The following is a 21,602-nucleotide window of genomic DNA, read 5'->3' as shown; positions in this document are numbered from 1 at the left end:
GCAGGAGTACTCAGCTGCAAAGCTCCATGGGAAATACATTGCTGCTGGTATTTTTCCTTACTCTGCAGTGTTGGAGTACTCAGCTGCAATGCTCCATGAGAAATACATTGCTGCCATTCTTGCGGCCTGGTATTGAATGCACACAATGTAGTTGTTTTTCAGGCTTTGCTCCTCCTCCCCCCTCCGTCCGTCCCTTATAGCCACTTCCTATTTTCCACTTTTGTGACCTCTGCACTCAGGAAGGGTGTGTGGGTGCTTTAACCTCTTTCTCTCTGTGCTAGGTGTGTAATGCCTCGTCTGTCCCTCTTATATTCACCCCCCATCTGTTATGAGATGCACCAATCAGACTGAGATATGTATCTTGTTTCTATGTGATACATTTACAGCCAAAGTTCATTATTCAGACTGCTGTTTAGTACAGGTAAGACCTCATCTGGCAAGCTAAATGTGTGGAGTGCTAAACCTAAGTATAAGTATAGGACCTGCTATCCAGAATGCTCGGGACCTGGGGTTTTCCAGATAAGGGATCTTTCTGTAATTTGGATCTCCATACCTTAAACCTACTAAAAATAATTTAAACATTAATTAAACCCACTAGGATAGTTTTGCCACCAATAAGGATTAATTACAGCTTAGATGCCATCAAATACAAGGCCTGGTTTCATTATTACAGAGAAAAAAAATCATTTTTTAAAATTAGAATTATTTGCTTATAATGGAGGCTATTGAAGATGGCCTTCCCATAATTTGGAATTTTTTGGATAACGGGTTTCTGGATAATGGGTCCCATACCTGTATTACCCTCTAACTGTATTCTTTTTGTCATTTACTATTTCATTTTATTTCACATGTAATTTAATTTGCACATGAAAGCAAACCAGGCAAACTGCAATGTTTGGTGGTACGTAACTATATATATGTATGTGTATGCATATCTACATAGCACTACTTGTATACACAGCACTGTAAATCTTTACAATGCAGTAGCAGTACAAACAGGGAAGACAAACATTGCAATAAAAATAAAATATACAGCATTACAAAGTGCAAGTGCCATGTGCTAAGAGACATGGGAGAAGGGGCATTGCTTCCACAGGGCTTATAGCGTATGCAAGCCCCTGGGACTTCATTCTGTACCGTATTGGCAGGTACATACTGCATTATTAATATTAAGGTAAGACTGAAAGACTGCATGATTCCCCTAGGCAAGATATCTGTCAGATTTATGCAGGAGAAAGGCAAATGTATGACCCCTAATGCCCCTTGAATCCCTATTGAGTTGCACGGGGTGATCAGGAGAAACATGGATAGATGAGTGATTTTCTGTTAAATGTTAGATTGTGTGTTCAAATTATATTCACACTGCCGTTTTACATAAAATGTTAAAGAGCAACCATGTATATGAAAAGGATTAGGTCAAGTGAGTTGGCTCCTCATTGCATGGGCGAGGACGTCATCTTCTTAGTTTGTAACCAAACATCCAATAATCAATTTGGCATATATGTACTTCCTATTAAGTGTTGCCCTGGAATTACCATGTGTAATTAGGAATCCCAATTGTAATGGGCAAGTTATTACTATGAACACTTTCCTGAGAAATTAGATGTTCTTAAGTTTGAGTTGTTCCTAACCAACCGCTGACTAGATGTTCATCACTGTCTATATCCATGTTAAAGTAAATATGCTAGCAATAGGCAACAGCAGCCTGTGAATAATAAAACCCTATTTGAGGTATACTAACACGCCAGTATATTGTGCCTGTGTTATTCTCAGGACTGGAGGGGACTCTCACCTCTGCTACAGGGAGCAGCAGTCAGTACCTAGAGTCGCTTTTATTTAATATTATTGAATTACAAAAACACTAACGAGGTGTGTTGATTGTGGATGTTTCCTATGAAAATTGAATTAATAGGGAATGTTGTAAGGTACATTACCTGATGGTGCAATGTTAGCCAAGATATTCACATGTATATTGAAAATGCTGCATTAGCTCTTCAGTATGGATGAGAGCTGTTCCATGCTCTGTAGCCTTATACTTTTCTAACATACTATACTTATATTACAGTAAACTTATTTTACATCCATCATGTGGCTCCCCCTGCTGGTGCTGGTTGTACTGATCTTCTTGTACAGACAGAACAGATACAGACAGATCCTGAAGAATCTCACAGATAAATATGTGCTGATCACTGGCTGTGACTCTGGGTTTGGAAACCTGCTGGCAAGACAGCTGGACAAACGTGGGATCCATGTGCTGGCTGCTTGTCTGACTGATAAAGGGGCCCAGGATCTGAAGAAAGAGACTTCCAGCAGGCTGCAAACAGTTATCCTTGATGTCACAGATAGTAAGAGCGTATGCTCTGTTGCCAATTGGGTCTCTGGTATTGTTGGGAACAAAGGTTAGTGTTTAATTAAATCTTTCAATTTATAAAATATACCTATTGCATTTACTAAATGGCCACTATGCCTTATTTGTTATTACCCTATCTATATTTTTTTGTCAAATTGAACCATTAAGATCTAAATGTATTATTATAACTTTCTTTTTTTCAACTGGCTCAATTAAAGGTGGTATTGGTTTCTCTTGCATTATAAGCTTTGCTGTAAGTTATGTTATGTTACTTATGTTAAAAGACAGAATTGGACGTGGCCTAGCAGTCCAGAAGTACGGTGTAATGGCAGGATTCATGACAAGTGGGGGCATAAATGGCACTCCCCATAGCCGGTAAAGGTGTCCTGCAGAGAATGTGATATAACGCATAACTGTTATATAATGTAAAGCAGTAGTTATTCTCTACTAACATAAAATTATTTAATATACAGAATATACACATATATATCTACCTACTTATCTGTTTGTTTATTATAATGTAATCTACTTCTTCTTCAGGACTCTGGGGCCTGGTGAATAATGCAGGTGTTTCAGTCCCAAGTGCGCCTAACGAATGGCTGACAAAGGAGGATTTTTTGAAAATTCTAAATGTGAACCTTTTGGGAGTTATTGATGTTACAATCAAACTGTTGCCTCAAGTTCGCAAAGCAAAAGGGCGAGTAGTGAATGTTGCCAGCATCGCCGGCAGGCTGACATTCTGTGGAGGAGGATACTGCATGTCTAAATATGGGGTGGAATCATTCTCTGATAGCCTCCGGTGAGTAGGATGCATACTTACATGATTATACAATACTATTATTATTATCTACATTTACATATACATTTCTAGGACACCTTATAAAACTATGTTGGACTATTTTGCATACTCCTAGGGAAGCATCAACCGAGTTTTTAGAGGGCAGAATAGCTTTACCAGATTATTTTATCTGTGTTGGTCCCAGTGGATAAAGGGGACAGCAGACCCATTCAAATATGAATCTGATCTGCATTAGATGGTTCCCATTTATTGGTTACTAAACTTGTTCATTTACTTTCACACATGGATGGTTAACCTCCTCTAAAACCTGGTTATTAATTTACTGACACATAAGAAGCCAAGTTCTGTGGTAAAGATTCAGGACAAAGAGCAACCAAGCCCAAGCAAATGTGCACTTTGTGCTTTCCAGATGTCACTGACACCTATATGGCCTGGCACTGATCTCTATAGCAAGGACATCCAATTTGCAGCCCTGTAACTACTTACATAGTAGCATAGTACTGTTGGTTGAAAAAAGACACACATCAAGTTCAATCTTTTATGTATATGTGACACTTGCCTAACTGCTAGTTGATCCAGATAAAGGAAAAAAAACCCTTATGAAGCCTCAGTGGGTAAAAAAATCCTTCCTGACGCCAAGATGGCAGTCGGACCAGTCCTTGGTCTTATATTAACACAGAGTAGAGGGTGTATCTCTGAAGCAAATCATTCTATGAATGACCAATTTCACTGAATTCTATAGAATATGTTTTTTTTTAATACATATGGACAAGTCAGCCATTAGAAATAAGTAATGGCAAAATTCAGAGAATGTCTTAAACAAACTTCTAGATGTTATTGTTGACTTTGCCTGTTGTACAAGATGGCCTGTGTAGCAGGAACAGTTCAGTGTAAAAATGAAACTGGGTAAAATAAAAAACAATTCTAATATAGTTAGTTTGACAAAAATGTAATCTATTAGGGCTGGAGTGAGCAGATGTCTTACATAACAACAAGAACACTACTTCCAACTCTCTAACCCCTTAGTTAGTCAGTGACTTTAGTGGGAGGCCACATGGGACATAACTGTTTGTGAGCACACAGGTCAGATTCAATAGCAAACTAACTGAACGGTTGTGTCCCATATGGCCACCCCTCAGGTCACTGATTGGTTACTAACTGGTAACCACTTAGAGAGCTGTAAAGGAGGAAGTAGTGTTCTGGCTATTATGGTGTATGTATGACATCTGCCCACTCCAGTCTTTATAGATTACATTTTTGGCTATCTATGTTACCCAGTTTTACTTTTACGCTGTTTCTTTTAGTGGGTAATCCACTAGCAAACTTCTGTGACAGGCATGATCAAGTAACTCCTATAGTAAGTATATAAGGCAGAGATACAATTAAATTTAGCATTCTAGATCCTCCACAATAGGGAAGGCTGAGGAAGGTCCAGAGCCTAAGTTTGGAGGCCCGTAGAACAATGAGTATACATTAAAACAAGTACATAGAGGGATCACTAGGTGAGATGAGCACCCCAGTGCTACTCACCAGAACTAGAACCCAAACCGAATTGATTTTAGATATAGATTTTTTGAATCCTCTGAGTATCTGCGAGAAGGGTATAGCAACGCTCTAACTCACTCATTAGCCCCCTGGAGTGACACATCTCCTCCAACTGCATGTAAGGAGTTATCATGTGTCTACTGCCACTACCAAGAGCATTACAGCCAAGATTAAAAAAGTTACACTTATTCCTTGTATTGTTATTCCACTTCTTTACAGGCATGAAATGGCCCCATTTGGTGTGAAGGTGTGCATGGTGGAACCAGGTTTCTTTAAAACACAAGTCACTGATGCAAGGTTACAGAAAGAGCATTTGCAGAAGATCTGGCATGGGCTTCCGGAGGAAATACGGAAGAGTTATGGACAGCAGTACTATGACAAATGTGAGTGAGTATGTGATATGGCAAGATTTCATTGTCTTTTACAGAAATAGACTGTGCCCAGCACAGACAGACGCATACAGTGGTACAACAGGATTTCTTTGTAACTAACTTTTACTTTATTGGCATTTTCTCATAGACTTCCAAAAATAGAAAAATAAAAGTCATGTCCAGTGGTGGCTATCAGGGACTAAAGACAAATTGGTACGGGTGGGTGCAAAATTTCTTTCATTCCACCCTCATTATGGCACCAAAATTTCATAGGGCTCATTCGCTTACCTTGACTTAGTGTGCAAGCAACTGCTTGTGCAGTTTGTCATAAATTGAGTGCAGTTGCATCAAATATTTTCTGCCTGGCATAATTGGCGTGTTTGTTTTGGTATGTTCACCCTATTCTTTTGGTGCTGTGTGCTGCTCCTATTGGCACAGTGCCCTGAGGGAACCTTGGAGTTACTGCCTGGTCAGCTCTAGGGTTCCCATGTATCAATAGGCAAGGAGTGCACCTACGGAAGTTCATGAAAGTGGTTTTACATGCAGCTGACTCCAGGGAACAGCAAAAGTGTGTTGGGGGGAGCTAGGCACATATCTCTTCTACTACCCTATTCCATGCCCTCGTCCTCCCACAGTCTGCTTGTTGCTGATCCTGGTGCGGGGGTCACACTTGTCCTAGTGCATAGTGCTCCCCCTTACCTGGCAGCACGCTTGCGTGCGCACTGAAACAAATGCGCACATGCATACTGACATTGGGGGGGGCTCAATGGATGCTTTATTTTAGGGCCATTTCTTAGCATTTCTACATTTGTATTTTTAGTATGTGTAAAAAGAAAATTAATATTTGCAACCATAACAATAAAGTGAATTGATTTTTAATTCATTTATTTTACTGAAGTTCTGCAATTTGTGTGCTTACAGGGGTGGTGTGTGTTGGGAGAGCCTCTTGCCTGGGGCACCCTCTATCCAAGGCCGACCACTGAAACCAGTATATGGTTTCAGTGCTCGGCCTTGGGTAGAAGGTGCTCAAATGTCTAACCCTGTAAATTACAAACCTACATACCTGCTAGAAGAGAAGGAGATTTTACCATTATGGTTCTTCCTCAGAGGATTTTTGTGCTACTCCTTTTAAAAGGATAGTTCACTTTTAAACTTTTAAACTTTTACTATGATGTAGACATTGATATTCTAAGACAATTTGCAATTGGTCTTAATTTTTTGGGGGTTTTCAGTTATTTTGCTTTTTCTTCAGCAGCTCTACTGTTAGGTATTTCAGCTCTCTGGTTACTAGGGTCTTATTTATCCTAGCAACCAAGTAGGAGACTACGGGAGGAATATGGATAGAAGAGGACCTGTGTAGAAAGATAAGTAATAAAAACAATAACAGTAAGGCTGATGCCACACGTGGCGTTTTTACGCTGCGTTTTTTCTCAGCCTAAAAACGCAGCACAAGCCACACAGCCCCTGACCATGGCGTTTTTCAGCCTAGTACTGGTGACGTAGCAAATCCCATTTCCATGGTGCTAATAGTGCAAAATTAGTAAAAAACGCTGCGTATTTCAGCTAAGTCTGGCAGCTGCCTTTGTGTATACATAGGAATAGCTTGCTGTGCAAATACTGGCGTATTTCAGCCAACACTTGAAAAATCCGTGCTAAGGCATGTTCTAGCATATTTCCGCATTGTGTGGTTTGCTTCGAGTCTTTTTAAGTTATTTCTATGGATGATGATATCAGGCGTTTTTCAGCCGCTGAGAGAATTAGAAAATACGCAGCGTAAAAACGCCACGTGTGGCATCAGCCTAAAACTGTAGCCTCACAGAGAAATAGTTTTTGACTGTGAGGCTCAGTGACCCCCATTTGAAAGCTGGAAAGAGTCAGAAGAGGAAGGCAAATAATTCAAAAACTATTAAGAAATAAATAATGAAGACCAATTGCAAAGTTGCTAGGAACATAACATCCTAAAAGTTAACTTAAAGGTAAACCACCTCTTTAATCAAAAACCTAAACGGCAAACGTGAAAAAAAAACAGGCATCATGGTGATAAAGTGTTTAGCCTTGCTGCTTGGGGGTCCTAGGTTTGTTTCTACCTAGTCCCAAAAATATACAGACAGGTTAATTAACTAGATTTTGTGTGAATGTGAGGGACCTTAGACTGTACGCTCCAGTGTTTCTGCTATATAAGTGTAATACAAAAGTGGCCTTTTCTTTATTTATTTACATACAGATTGCAGCAATGTTGATCTTAGCCTGGCAAGATCTAACCCAAAGCTTCACCTGGTTACAGACTGTATGGAGCATGCTCTGACTGCTGAGTGTCCCAAGACACGCTACACTGCTGGCTTGGATGCAAAACTGCTCTACATTCCTCTCTCTTATTTACCTGCTGCTTTTGTAGACTTTATTATTAGTATTGCTCAGCCATCACCAGCACAAAGTGTCTCATAGGAATTTTGTGCTTTCTGAAAGACCTTGGGGTACTACGCTTTCTATTTAAAGGGGACCTGTCACCCCAAGAAATAATTCCAAGTTATTTTCTAGTCAGGCAAAATAAACTTACTTACACTATATTAATTAAATAAATCTTGTTTCCTGAAGTCTTGGAATTCACAGCAAGCAGGTAGGTGACATTTTGTATCACCCCAAAATGTTGTGCATGTGCCAGAATGGGGGAGCTGATGCTCATGCACTGGCTACACAATTATAGATAGTGAGGAGGGAGAGGGAAAGTGAGGAGTGCAGTGACATCTAGGAAGTGCTGATTAGAAAGTGAAAGTAACTGTCTGCCCCTTCTCTATATTAGTTTAAAATGGGTATGGATGTTTTAATGTAAACAAAAAGGATTTGGGTTTCATGTTTGCAAAGAACTTTCATTATACAGCTTTTTTTATGTCTGGGTAACAGGTCCCCTTTAATAAATATAACATATACAGTTTAACAGAGAGTAGGTTCACAGATGATATCTAATAAAAATGAGTTTTGCATTGTTGCTATATACATTTGCACTCTAAACTATGGTATTATTAAGGGTCATTTAAAAAGTGGAGTTATACAGATAAAATATGATATATATACCTATAATACTGCACCTACATATTTGAATTGTTTGTGTATTAAGTATAGTTGGGCAGGCCATGCCCCTCCCTAGTAATCTGCAGGGATATTGTAAGTCACCTATTCAAAATCATAAAGGAACAATGAAAAAGTGTAATTATTAACTGTAAGTTTTGTGCTTGATATTGAATTGCTTTTAAACATTGATCAACCTAGAAGTATAAACTGTTTGCACAAATGGGCTGGGCGAGCTGTACTACAGTTTCCCCATAAAAATTGAAACAACACCTTTTTTAATGACCTCAATAACTGGGGGTGATTAATTATTTTTATTAGCTTTATATATATTTGCCAACGTCAAAAGCAGCACTTTACAGCGATTGTTCATATTTCACACCAGTCCCTGCCCCAGTGGAGCTTACAATCTATCACATTTACTAGGGTCAGTTGCATCAGGAGCCAGTGTTTTTGGAGGGAATGGGGGGGCAACAGAGTACCAATAGGAAACCCGCACATACAGTGGTAGAACTAACACCTTTCTGATAATGGGATGTTGCATTCCAGCTAAGGGTCAAGTTATCCATTAGTCTTTCCCTGCAATACCAAGCTTTGGGTCTGCCTGATCTGCCTGCTTCCTTTCAGTTTATTATAATAACCAGATGCCTAGAGGTGGGTGTTCATCTTAACAATATAATGTTACCTCCTCTACTCAGTTTTCCTCAACCTCTGTATCATCCTCTATAGTAATATTTTGTGAAGCTGGCTGAGCAGCCATGGCTGCAATTATAGGTGCAGATGCAATTGTGTGCCATCTGCTTGTAAATCTCTCACCTGGGGATTAGATTCCCTTCTGCACCAAAAGTTTATCTTGGCATTGTTTGCATCGTATATTAATGAGAAAACATTTAACAAGAAAATCTATAAACATAACCACTTCCTGCCAAACAGTAACGTAATGTCTTTTAGAGGAATGCATCATTTCCTGATATTGTAACATATTGTAACACTCTGCCAAATAGTATCTTTCCTGAGGCTGCAGTTACAGAATTGCCAGTCGTACTGTGCTGGAGGGAAAGGTAAGTGCGGGGTAACGCAGGGCAAAGCTGCTCCTTTATTTCCCAACAGCTAACAGCATATTGTTTGGCGTGTTCCTCAGCTGTGGGGCTCTGTGTTGTCTTTATTCAGTCTCTTTCATTTCTAGCATAACAGATTTACTGTAGCAGCAGGGCCTTAGTCTGAGAATACTGCTCATCTTTCCCTTCCAGCATGCAAAAATCTGTTATCCGCTGTATCCAGTCAGCCGCATTTACCCTTTAATATGCATTGTGTTTTGTATATATTCTGAGCTAGTATTCTTTATTGTACAAATACCCACCTGGCCTCCCGCTCCATCAAATCATTTTGCAGATCCCAAGCATTCCAGATAATAAATCCCATACCTGTATATATTTATAAAGGTATATATTTTATACCTGGCAAACACTCCCAGACAAATACCGGGAGTAACTTTAAAATGCAGTAACAACACCAGATTTCTTTACAAAAAATATGTATGTCCACATTTGCTTGTACAGGTATAGGACCCATTATCCAGAATGCCCGGGACCAAGGGTATTCCGGATAAGGGGTCTTTCCGTAATTTGGATCTTCATACCTTAAGTCTATTAAAAAATCAATAAAACATTAATTAAACTCAATAAGATTATTTTGCATCCAGTAAGGATTAATTATATCTTAGTTTGGATCAAATACAAAGCACTGTTTTATTTTTACAGAGAAAAAGGAAATCAGTTTTTAAAATCTGAATTATTTGCTTATAATGGAGTCTATGGGAGACAGGCTTTCCGTAATTCGGAGCTTTCTGGATATCGGGTTTCCGGATAAGGGATCCCATACCTGTACAACTAAAAAGCACTTCAGTCACCACCAAGTTTTGAGCCTGTAAACTTGTCAGTGTGGTGGCAATTAAAGTGCTTTATCTATGTGGACACTTTTAATACAGCAGATTCGGTAATCTTGTGCAGCAAGTGATTTCACATAAAGGTTCATTATGTTGTTTGTAACTCATCCTGCACCTGAGACTGCAATGTTATTTTATAAGGTACTTGAATTTGGCATGCCTCTGTGGTGTGAGTTATAGTACACTATATGGAGCCTTTTTGTCCCACAGTTTGTAATTAATCGCCGCAGGGTCCAACAATGTTTTCTCTGCCTGGCAGCTGACTCATACTAGGATAGTTAACTAATTTCTACATATGACAATTTCACTATTGTGCTGCAGAAGAGCCTATTATGAAATTGAATGCGCCTGTCCCGTAGCACTTGCCTATGTGACTCTCAGATCCTGCCTGTTCGTGATTGGTGCCATTTTCTCCAGTGATGTGGCTCGCTCCACATGATGACTTTGAGACTATATACCAGTTCAGTGTACATTAGGCTTGCATGCCTCTGTTCTCCAGTGGGCAGTCATAGGCAGATTTTCAATAAGGCTAGGGGAGGCTAAGCCTCTCCAAACCTGCTTGAGCAAAAAAATCCAGTAGCACACTGAAGTTGCAAGCCGTGTAAAAAAAACTTTTTTGCATGGCTTGCAACTTCAGTGTGCTACTGGATTTTTTTGCTGTTGGATATTGACCCCCCCATGCAAGGTGAGGTTCTTCCAGTATTTGCACCTGATACCCATTTTGGTAAGTTAACAGAGAGTTAAGCTCCCCAATACTGCTATTGCTATATTATTCTCCAAACCTGCTTGGCACCTTGTGGTCTCTCCACAAATCCGGCCTGCCTGGGGTGTTAGTACCAACTGCATCTCACTGCATATAATGTGCCTGGGGTGCTAGTACCTAATTCATCTCACTGCATATAATGTGCCTGGGGTGCTAGTACCCACTGCATCTCATTGCATATAATGTTTCTGGGGTGCTAGTACCCACTGCATCTCACTTCATATAGTATGCCTGGGGTGCTATTACCCACTGCATATAATGTACCTGGGTGCTGGTACCCACTGCATCTCACTGCATATAATGTACCTGGGTGCTGATACCCACTGCATCTCACTGCATATAATGTACCTGGGTGCTAGTACCCACTGCATCTCACTGCATATAATGTACCTGGGGTGCTGGTACTCACTTCTTAAAACTGACCCTGCTCATTTGTGATTGGTTGAGCAATGCTCACAAGCATTATTTTAAGCAGCATTTTAATTAGCTGCATGTTTCTGGATTTCTATACACAGCATGTATGATTTTCTAGTGTCTGATTGGTTTGGATTATAACCATATGTACATGATCCATGTATACATCGCCTTGTACTTAATTTAGACCTCTCAATATATTACAAGCTTACTTACAGTGCACAGTACAACGCATTTTCTGAAAACATTTACTGACTGCAAGATATTCTTTATTAATTATCAATTTTATTAACTCCTGGGCACAAGTCACAGTAGACTCTTTGTCAGTTCAATGCAAATTGTTTACCCATTACTTTTACATTAATTATTTATATCAAAGTGTCTCTCACTGGCTTACAGCTAGCTATTCCCGGTCATCTCAGATCAATAAAGATATTACAGGCCAAACTGAGGGGTTACCCACATAGCTATTATTTGAGTCACTACTCTCACTTACATATTTCCAGTTAAAGAAGAACTTAACCCTCTACACATTTTCTTAAAAAACACCATCCCTGCATAGGTAACAACTCCCCTAAGTGAATCACAAAATTGATTTTATACATATATTAACAAATAGGTGATTACACTGCTTTGTTTGTGTAATATGCTGCAGCTCTTTGTTGGCGCCATCTTTGTTGCCTTTACTTCCTGTGCTCCTTGTGCCCACAATCTCCTGCGCTTTACGGCTTCAGACAAGGGGATGCTAGGGGCATAATAATCATGAGCGCAGCTAGAGAAAGGAGAATAAGTAATGAACATGCACCTGCTTGTGGAGAGGATTTACTGTACATGTCAGTGTTGCCGTTGTCATGATGATTAATGGTTAATGAGAGCCCAGGCACTGGGAGGAGAGCTGCTCTTTGTAAACACTGGTGTTTGGAAAGCGATTCACCCAGAGACTGACTAGAGGTAACAGCAGAGCTATTTAAGGTTGGAAGGGGTCAGATGCAATTGAGTTAAGCTGTCCATCTCACATAGTGCACACATACAGGGGGGTTTAGTTATCCTTTAAAGTTTAGACTGCTTCAGACTATCATTACTATCTTATTAACCTATAGAATTTCATACATATCCCCTTGCCCTGTCTCTGGCAAGGCCTCATTCACTGTCCAGTGGCAAGACCCACTGCATCTCCCCACAGCCATCTACATGGGGGCAAGTGTGTTGAACAACGTCAACCCAAAAATTCATATGCTTCTGTGGGAGTCACTTAATCCTCCCTGTGAAACGGGTTTCCTAAATACTTGATACTACGCCTGAGCTTGAAGTGGACTATTATCACCTTGATAACATAGGGTTAGTAGTCATCTCTGTTAAACAGAGTCATTCAGATGTACAGAGGAGCCCTGTACTTACCCGCTGTCTTATGATGTTAAGTGGATTGCACTCACCAGACCTGCACACTCTTGGCTGTAGACTGGTTGCCGTTTATGTTTGTAATCCATTCTACTGGAAGATCTCACTGCCCCCCATTTAGCAGGACAAGACAGCATGCTTAAACAAGGCAGTATATGACAGCAGATGAAGGACCAATAGGACAATTAAAATCTTTAGAGCATAAAAATCCTTCCTTGACCTCCATTTTGTATGTTCACCTTTAGCCCTATAAAGTAACCCATTCGCTATATTTAGGGCTGCCCCCAGGGGTTAACAGTACTACATATAATTCATAAAGGATAAATCATTTTTTAAGTTCTTTTTGAGCACCCTGGCTTATACATTGATGCTAAGAAAATAAGCACATGTTTAAACCATTTTAATTTTCTTTTTTTTTATGTAAGAAAAAAATCTTTATAACAGAGGAAACCAGCTTCAGTTATGTGGTTATTCCTTTTGGTCTTGCTGGCTCTGATCCTCCTGTATAGATGGAACATAGGGAGAAAGATGCTGCCAAATCTGACAGATAAGTATGTCTTCATCACCGGCTGTGATTCTGGGTTTGGAAACTTGCTGGCAAAGCAGCTGGACAGACGTGGCCTCTGGGTGCTGGCAGCCTGCCTGACAGATAAAGGAGCTGAAGAACTGAAGAAGGAGACTTCCAGTAGACTGAAGACTGTGATACTCAATGTTACAGATAGCCAAAGTGTGATCTCTGCTTCTGCATGGGTGTCAGATATTGTTGGAAACAAAGGTTAGAAGACTGTCTGTTCATCTCTTTTTGTATTGTTCTGCCCTGCACAAAATATTATCATGTAATGAGACTGCTATGATTTATTGTACATTTTCACTCTATGTTTATATGCAGGAAGGTTACCTGTACAGCATTAATGGTGGTGGTGGTATTAGGCCTAAAAGTGAAGCCCATGCTGTAGGCCCAGTGCCTGGGCTCTCATTAACCATTAAATCTTCTTGTTAGAATTCATCAAGTGCATATAACAATTAACCAAGCTTAACAATATAAGGTCTAACAACTAAGGGTAAATATATAAATAACCCTAAATGAATGTGGAGTGACAGGTGGCATTTGGGGAAGACTGATGATTTTGGTATCCTTGCAGGACGAGTTTGAAATCAACTAATATATTTTTATACAAGTATTTATGTCCAGTTTAGTGTTATGTTTCATATGTATAGTTCTATGTCAGATATGTAAAACACAAGATTGGGTCTTTTAAGTTCAGTACATTTGCTGGCCGGCCTGGCTGTTCAGGCTGACCTTAGCACATCACTTGCAGGTTGTGGGCGGGTTTTGGTGGAACCTAACACTGCCGACTGCATCTTCCAGCTTCTAAAATTCATAGGCGCGGGCCCCCACGCCCTACCCCGCCCCTTTTCTGATGTCATTGCGGGGCAGAGCAGACACAGGTCTATAAATACAGGGCAGAAGCCGGGAAGGGTAGGGTTGGGTGTGGGTTAAGTTTTTCTCAACCCGCACATCACTACCTTGTAGGCTATTGTTAGACTTTGCTACACATCAAGAAGTGAGTCTATGGGGCACATTTACTAACCCACGAACGGGCCGAATGCGTCCGATTGCGTTTTTTTCGTAATGATCGGTATTTTGCGATTTTTTCGGAAATTATCGCGACTTTTTCGTTACCAATACAATTTTTGCGAAAAAACGCGAGTTTTTCATAGCCATTCCAAAAGTTGCGCAAAATCTGGTGATTTTTTCGTAGCGTTAAAACTTGCGCGAAAAGTCACGATTTTTTCGTAGAGTTAAAACTCGCGCCTTTTAAGTTTTAACGCTACGAAAAAGGCGCCAGATTTTGCGCAACTTTCGGAATGGCTACGAAAAACTCGCGTTTTTTCGCGCAAGTCGTAATGGCTACGAAAAACTCGCGTTTTTTCGCGCAAATCGAAAAGTCGTAAAGACGCCAAAAAAATCGCAAAAAATACAAAAAAGTCGCAAAATGTTCGTTTTCCAATCGGAATTTTTCCAATTCGGATTCGAATTCGTGTCTTAGTAAATCAGCCCCTATGTGTGCAGTAACACCATCTACATACAAGGTTGTGCGGATACACAGCAATGTCTATAATAGGCAATGCTTAACAGGATTATACCTATTACTGGCAACTGGGTGGGTTTAAATGGAATATGATCTATGCTAAACCTGTATAAAACAAAGCCTAATTTGTATTACTGAAGATAGAGGGTGGGAGAGAACAGACTCACAGAAGGAACATCAAGACCTTAGAACTTCTGAAATCTCTTGGCAGTAGTAGCGGCTTTGCTGACAGTTTTGTAGCATGTAGCAGTGCTTCTTGGGTACTGGCTATTTACTTTTTATTAACTAACCCTAATTGATAGCTTATGCCTTGGGCCTTTTAAAAAGACACCTCTGCTGTAAAGTAATCATATGGTCATCATTGGTGAGGCTCCATTGTCCAGCAAATTAATGACAGGAAGTTGTTTCTTGTTATAATGGTATACAGGTTTATGCAGCTGTAATAGATTAGGAGGCCACAATTCATTCATTTTTATATTCTCTGATAATATTATTTCTTTTCCAGGGTTTTCCTAGCTTTTCTAAGGTTTTCTATAGTCTGTCTGTAGATTTTATCTGGGCCATAGTTCTTTTCCTTGGTACCCTAAATCTCTCTAGTCTCAGTGGCATAAATAGGGGACCAGGGGCCCTGGAACAAAAACTGCTCCCCAGTTACATCACTGATAAGCATTGTCTAAAACAAAACTGTAGAACCCATGCCACATATGAACTACACTCTCTTATTAATAGTTACCATGCCCCTCTATTTATTAGGGGTATTGCCTCATCACTACCACCAGCAGGCCAGGGTAAGAATGATACACTAATAACACTGACTAAAAAACATTTCTCTTATTTTGTTATCACGTTCTGTTCTTCTAAACTATCTTTTCTGCAGGACTCTGGGGACTGGTGAACAATGCAGGCATTTCAAACCCAATAGCTCCCAATGAATGGCTGTCCAAGGAGGATTATTTAAAGGTGTTAAATGTGAATCTGTTGGGGGTTATTGATATAACACTTAAACTGCTTCCACTGATTCGTAAAGCCAGAGGGCGTATTGTCAATGTAGCCAGTGTTGCTGGGAGAGTGTCACTCTGTGGTGGTGGATATAGCATATCTAAATATGGAGTGGAATCATTCTCAGATAGCCTAAGGTAAGCCTAATGTTTTTTGTGTTTGTTGCACATTATAAAATACAAAACATTAGCAAGGCACAAAGTGCAAATACAGGTGCAAAACCCTACTTGTTGCACCCTATCTGCAAAAACATTTGGGAGGTTAGTGACTCATGGGCAACTCCTCAATTTGCCCCTAGCTTCTGCGTCATTCAGAATGTGAAAGCTGGAGATCTCTGTACATGACTGCTGCTTATGTGCTTATGGCTCTGTATGGCCTTTGAAGGAGCAACTATGCACTCCTCAGCACTCCGGCACGTGTGCCATTGTTAAATGAGCCCTTACATAACAAACATCTTCTTCATAAAATAAATATATACACTGTACCATATTACACCTAAATGGTTGAAAAATTTACTGGTGAGCACAACTTTCCCTTTTTTGCTACATATATATACTGTGTATATATATATATATATATATATATATATATATATATATATATATATATATATATATACACACGCGCGCACACACACACACACACACACACACACACATATATATATTTATATATACGAAAAACATTTTAACCCTTCTCTTTTTGCATTTACATTGTTTCTTTAAATCCTAGGAGCAGGGACATATCTGGCCCCTGAGCTGCCAAACCCCTTGGCTCCCTGTGCCTGTACCTTTACTGCGCCAAAGGGGGCCCGGGGGGGGGGGGAGGACTTGCATTGCTAGTGCACTAGCAGAGCAGAATTTCCATTTTAAAAACCAGGAAATTCCTCTCTTAAAGTTACTAGGAGCGGCTTTTTACCACCCCTGGCAACTTGGGGGGCACTGCTGGCTAAGGCAAGTTTCTCAACTAGGGTAGTGTTCTTCTTCTTTTAGCACTGCCAGGGTCGGACTGGGCCCTGTGTGCCTCAGCGGCCCAGACCTGACCCTTGCCGGCGCTCCCCCTGCTCTGCCGCATTTAATTTATGCACGTTCAAGGGAGGACGTCGGGTGGGGACCGCTGTGGGGGGGGTAGGGGATGTGGCTGGCGGGGGCACCTGCAGGGCGCCTGGGGCGGGAGCCCCGGTGGTCCCTGCACCCCCCAGTCCAACCCTGAGCACTGCTAATCTTTTCAGCTAGGTCCGTTTTGAAAAGAGACCATTCACATTATTGCATTGATCAGGTTAGTGCTCAGCAAACTTTTTTTCCAACTTAAATACAAATACTTAATACTTTGCTTTTTAAAATCAGAAAAAATGTGGCCTATTGAAGTATCCTACCAAACTGGTAAATACATATCACCATTTAGTGATGTTCTGTGTGCTCACTACTTTACATGGCCGGACAGCACAGTCTGTAGAAAAGAGACATGTCTCTGTGTGAGACTGAATTTGCATCTAAACAAATCTTGCCTGGATAAAGTTCTAACAGGTGTGGAAACACTGAGAACCACTAGTATAGGCATACACAATTGCTCTTTTACTAGCATTATGATCCTGAATTTATCTTTATTCTCCAGGCGTGAGATGGCTCAGTTTGGAATCAAGGTGAGCATAGTGGAACCTGGATATTTCAAAACACCAGTCGCTGATGCAAACACACAAAAGAAGTTTTTAAATGAAATCTGGGCAAAGCTGCCGCAGCATATTCGGGAAACCTATGGGCAAGAATACTTTGAAAAATGTGAGTGCTCTCCTAAAACGATTCGCGTGAGTCTTGCCTTTAGCTCCAAGAAAGGCTGGCGTTCATAACCAGGGACACTAATAACATATGATTCAACAAACTGGAGGTAGTCTGATAACAAGTTCTAGTAACACTTAACAACCAATCAGCAGGTAGCATTAACTGTTTAGATTTAAAACAAAAATCTGATTAGTTGGTATATGTTATATCTATATATAGGTGGAGCACACTTTAAACTTCTTATAGTCTATATAAATTCAATAGTTCCATGACTATTCTGTGTTATTTCTGAGACTGGCACTTACACTGGCAAGTATTTGCAGAATCCTCCATGATAAATGGTTTGCCACTAATCTCTGCATTATATTTTGTACCCAATGCTGGGCCAGGCCAGAAGGGAGCACTAGGCAACCCAACTGGCCACCTCAGCCCCAGTGACACAGGGGGTGAGGATTTGCAGTAATGAGTGGGCGGCACACAGATCAGATCAGGGTAAATAGGACTGTAGACCTTTGGACTAGGGGGTGGGCAGTAAAGAGGTATGTGTCTAGATTCCCCCACCATTGCACCCTAGGCATGTGTCTCTTCTTCCTACCCCCTAGGTTCAGCCCTGTTTGTACCTTAATGAAATACATCAGTATTACTGGGTCCAATAAAATAATGAGCTTCAGTTGGCAATAAAAATAAAATCTAGAGATGACTTAGGTACTTCTGCATCTGTTCCAGATCAGATCACCCTCTTACTAAGAGGATATACATCCTAGGCACTTTGCTGGGGGCCCAGTAGCACCACTTTTCTTCTGTTTCCAGGCATACCTTGAGCAGGCCTTGTCACGTGTGCTGTATACCCCAACTGCCAAAAATATATGTGCCAAGTAATAACTCATCTGTCTCCTTGGTGAAATGCAGAATTTATTAACTTAAAGGGATTCTGTCATGAGAGTTATGGTGTACTTTTTATTTCTGAATTACACTGTTTACATAGCAAATGATTCACTCTACCATTTAAAATTTTATTCCTGTAATAGGGTGTAGGGATGGGTAAAGTAATTTGCGCAGCGAAAATTTTGGCATGCAACAATAAATTGGCCCACACATCGGTTTCTTTGGTTATTTAGGCTTGCTATTTTTATTACATATGCATAGTTTTTTTCCGCGTGCCATGCGCACAGATTTATTGTCAAGTGGTGAATATTTAGGCCACGCAAATTATTCTGCCTATCCCTATTGGTGTGTTTTGCCTGATTCTGAGTTTTCAGAAGGAATTTCCAGTGCTAAACATTAGAACTGCTTTCTAATAACCTATTGTTTCTTCTACTCCAATGTAACTGGAGCAGTCCCAAGCGAGGCTTGGATTTCTTACTATTGAGTGCTATTCTGATATCTACTGGGAGACGCTATCTTGCTACCTTCCCATTGTTCTGCTGGGGGGATATAATTCCATCTTGCAGCTCAGCAGTAAAGTGTGACCTGAAGTTTATCAGAGCACAGTTCACTTGACTGTGGCACCCTGGGAAATGAAGAATATGGCTAGCCCCATGTGAAATGTAAAAATTATTAGTTTTTACAATACATGTAAATCATAATAATTACACTGCTTACTGTAGCAATATCTCCAGAGAGAAAAGAAAAACACCATAACTTAACATAACTGGTAGCTCCCCCCCCAAAAAAAACCCAGACACATCAAACATAACTATAAATTAAAAAGACCAGAAATGTTCTACCCTATTTTTTCAGCTTCCTGTATGAATCTTCTTTCCGAAATATTTCTTGGAATTGCCATTTCATATTCTATATTACTATATTACTGCTAACTTCTCTCATAAGCTGGCAAATGTTTGGGACCTCCTGTTTTTCCAATTCCTGGCAATTAAAAGTCTGACTGCATTTGATAATTGAAAAATTTCCAGAGCTTTGTTGGGAATTTTGTCATAAATGTTTCATAACACCAGTTCTGGAGAAATATAATTGGATATTAGAGAAAATGCTGAAGTCCAGAAGGATTGGATGGTAGAACAGGACCACCATATATGTAACATATCTCCTATTTCTTTGTTACATCTCCAACAAGTATTAACAATTCCTGGATAAATCTGTGACAATTTTAAGGGGGTTACATACCAACTGTATACATTTTGTAAAAATTCCCCTGGAGTGTTATGTATTTCGTATATCTCCATGTCCTGGTTATTGCTTGTTGCGAATCTTTCATGGAAAAGTTTTTATTTAGACATTTTCCCATTTCTCCATTACAGGGATTTTTGTCAAATCTTTAGGTATCTGTTTGCATTTTTGAAAAACAGATTCAATGCAGAATTTTGCTATAGAAGCTCTATTAACTGATGCCTTTTGAAAAAAAAACTAACTAGGACTACTAGAAATTTTACTACAAGGCAATCATAGCCCGACTCAACGTTCCTCTCTACAACACCCCTATATACATGCAACAATACACTCTGCCTGTAATATTAAAATATGAATAACTGCATGTGTTTTTTCTTTTACAGACTGTAACAATGTAGAGCGCAATCTAGAGAAGGTCAGCTCAAAGCTCCACCTGGTCACAGACTGCATGGAGCACGCACTGACTGCTGTGTACCCCAGAACGCGCTACTCTGCTGGCTGGGACGCAAAGCTTTTCTTCATACCCCTTTCGTACCTCCCTACTGTATGTATAGATTTCCTGCTGAACCGTTCTCGAGCCAAAGCAGCTCACAGCATCTAAGACAAGAGTGGAGCAAATATCATCTGAAAAAAATTTAAATCATTCCTGTAGAAAGTTTTATCATAAACATTGTGCTTCTGTTTTTGATCACTATATTACCAAAATCCATATTTTTTTAAAGGAGAAGGAAAGGTAAAAACAAAGTAAGCTTTATAGAAAGGTCTATGTAAATACAGCCATAAGCACTCACAGTAATGCCCCTATCAAAAGAAACACAGGATTCTTGTTTTTTTGTAAACATGATGTTCCAGTGTCTGACTTCCTCTCTCAGAAACATCCTTAATTCCCGTGGCCAGAGTCTGCGCAGTTCTCTCCTCTTTCCCTTATCCTGCTCCCCTCCCACCAGAATGCTAAGAGCTCCCTCCCTTCGGAATGTGTGATCTCAGCTATAATGGCTAGAACTGCAGGCAGTAAGCTACATAAAATGGCAGCTGCTATCGGAGAACGCTTCTAAAGCGGTTTACTCAGGTATGTTAATGCTTTCTGCAGAATAAATATAGTGTTCTAGGAGGCACTAATGTGGCAAATCTATTGGCAATAAAATGCCAAAATGACTTTTCTTCTCCTTTAAAATACAGACCTATCTTGCCTTGATTGTGTGTATTACTACAGCAAAACTTACTTAAATGTATTTAATAAAAACAGAACTCACTAATTTTGGCATATGTGAGATTTCTTTGGTGCATGTTTTTTTTGTATGGGTGTCTCCACACCAGATATAGCTTAAGGATTCAACCCATTGTGTAAGTGCCAAGAAGCAGTTAATCAGTGCCAAAGCCGAATAGTTAATATAAGTTGGTGCAGGCTTATTGCAGCTTCCTTCTGCAGAACTTATGAACTCTGTAAGTGCCAATAAGCCTTCAAGGGGGATATAATTAAGAGACACATTAACCCCAAAAATATGTTTTTGTCTAATCAAAGAAAACATCATTCTACGTAGCATTCCAATATGAATGTATTCAAATTTTTAGTGCTTTAATAGTTACTTGTAAATGTAATTGCTATTGAAAGCAGCATTTGCTGAACTCCCGGTTGTTTCTTTTCAAACAATGTTGCAAAGGTCAGTCTCCTCCCGCAAGTCAGGTCTGTCACTCTGCTGCTTGTGTTACATTGTTTTAAGAATCAGAACCACAGAGAAGGGAATGGAAAAGGACAGACATACACTGCTTTTAATAGCAATTATATATATATATATATATATATATAACTCAAAAGCCATTACAAATTTGTAATGAATGTATATTGCAAAGTTCCTTAGAATATTGTTTTCTTTTATTAGGCAAAAATTATATTCTGGGTTGATTTGTCCTATAAGGCATTACTGCTAATGCTAAGTACTTTTCGGGTTAGGTC

The 21,602-nt window shown here is 39.9% G+C and overlaps 2 protein-coding genes across 4 annotated transcripts; both read left to right on the top strand.

Moving 5' to 3' along the window:
- Positions 1–209: 209 nt before the first annotated feature.
- rdh7 (retinol dehydrogenase 7) lies at positions 210–8,059 on the top strand. 2 transcript variants are annotated; one of them, XM_012957042.3, is made up of 5 exons: positions 210–421; positions 2,066–2,399; positions 2,891–3,149; positions 4,914–5,077; positions 7,290–8,059. In XM_012957042.3, exons 2-5 carry the CDS (start codon positions 2,087–2,089, stop codon positions 7,508–7,510), a joined length of 957 nt encoding a protein of 318 aa, XP_012812496.1. In that variant the 5' UTR covers positions 210–421; positions 2,066–2,086; the 3' UTR covers positions 7,511–8,059.
- An 888-nt stretch (positions 8,060–8,947) lies between these two features.
- Positions 8,948–20,904, top strand: rdh16 (retinol dehydrogenase 16). Of its 2 annotated transcripts, XM_012956390.3 has the most exons (5): positions 8,948–9,192; positions 13,077–13,426; positions 15,622–15,880; positions 17,358–17,521; positions 20,032–20,904. In XM_012956390.3, the coding sequence occupies exons 2-5, from the start codon at positions 13,114–13,116 to the stop codon at positions 20,247–20,249; spliced, it is 954 nt and encodes a 317-aa protein (XP_012811844.1). In that variant the 5' UTR covers positions 8,948–9,192; positions 13,077–13,113; the 3' UTR covers positions 20,250–20,904. The 2 variants fall into 2 exon arrangements, with proteins under 2 accessions (XP_012811844.1, NP_001107359.1); NM_001113887.1 differs by lacking the exon at positions 8,948–9,192 and having other exon boundaries at positions 12,747–13,426.
- The last annotated feature ends 698 nt before the right edge of the window (positions 20,905–21,602 follow it).

Source organism: Xenopus tropicalis, chromosome 2 (genome assembly GCF_000004195.4).
Source record: "Xenopus tropicalis strain Nigerian chromosome 2, UCB_Xtro_10.0, whole genome shotgun sequence".
NCBI lineage: Eukaryota > Metazoa > Chordata > Amphibia > Anura > Pipidae > Xenopus > Xenopus tropicalis.
Note: the sequence above shows the minus strand (reverse complement) of the source record. Positions and strands in the feature narration are given on the sequence as shown.

Coding starts and splice junctions, on each gene's coding strand:
- rdh7 (XM_012957042.3), top strand. CDS start 2,087: ATGTGGCTCCCCCTGCTGGTGCTGGTTGTACTGATCTTCTTGTACAGA. Junction 2,400..2,890: donor TGGTATTGTTGGGAACAAAG/GTTAGTGTTTAA, acceptor CTTCTTCTTCAG/GACTCTGGGGCCTGGTGAAT. Junction 5,078..7,289: donor ACAGCAGTACTATGACAAAT/GTGAGTGAGTAT, acceptor ATTTACATACAG/ATTGCAGCAATGTTGATCTT.
- rdh16 (XM_012956390.3), top strand. CDS start 13,114: ATGTGGTTATTCCTTTTGGTCTTGCTGGCTCTGATCCTCCTGTATAGA. Junction 15,881..17,357: donor TCATTCTCAGATAGCCTAAG/GTAAGCCTAATG, acceptor TTTATTCTCCAG/GCGTGAGATGGCTCAGTTTG. Junction 17,522..20,031: donor GCAAGAATACTTTGAAAAAT/GTGAGTGCTCTC, acceptor TTTCTTTTACAG/ACTGTAACAATGTAGAGCGC.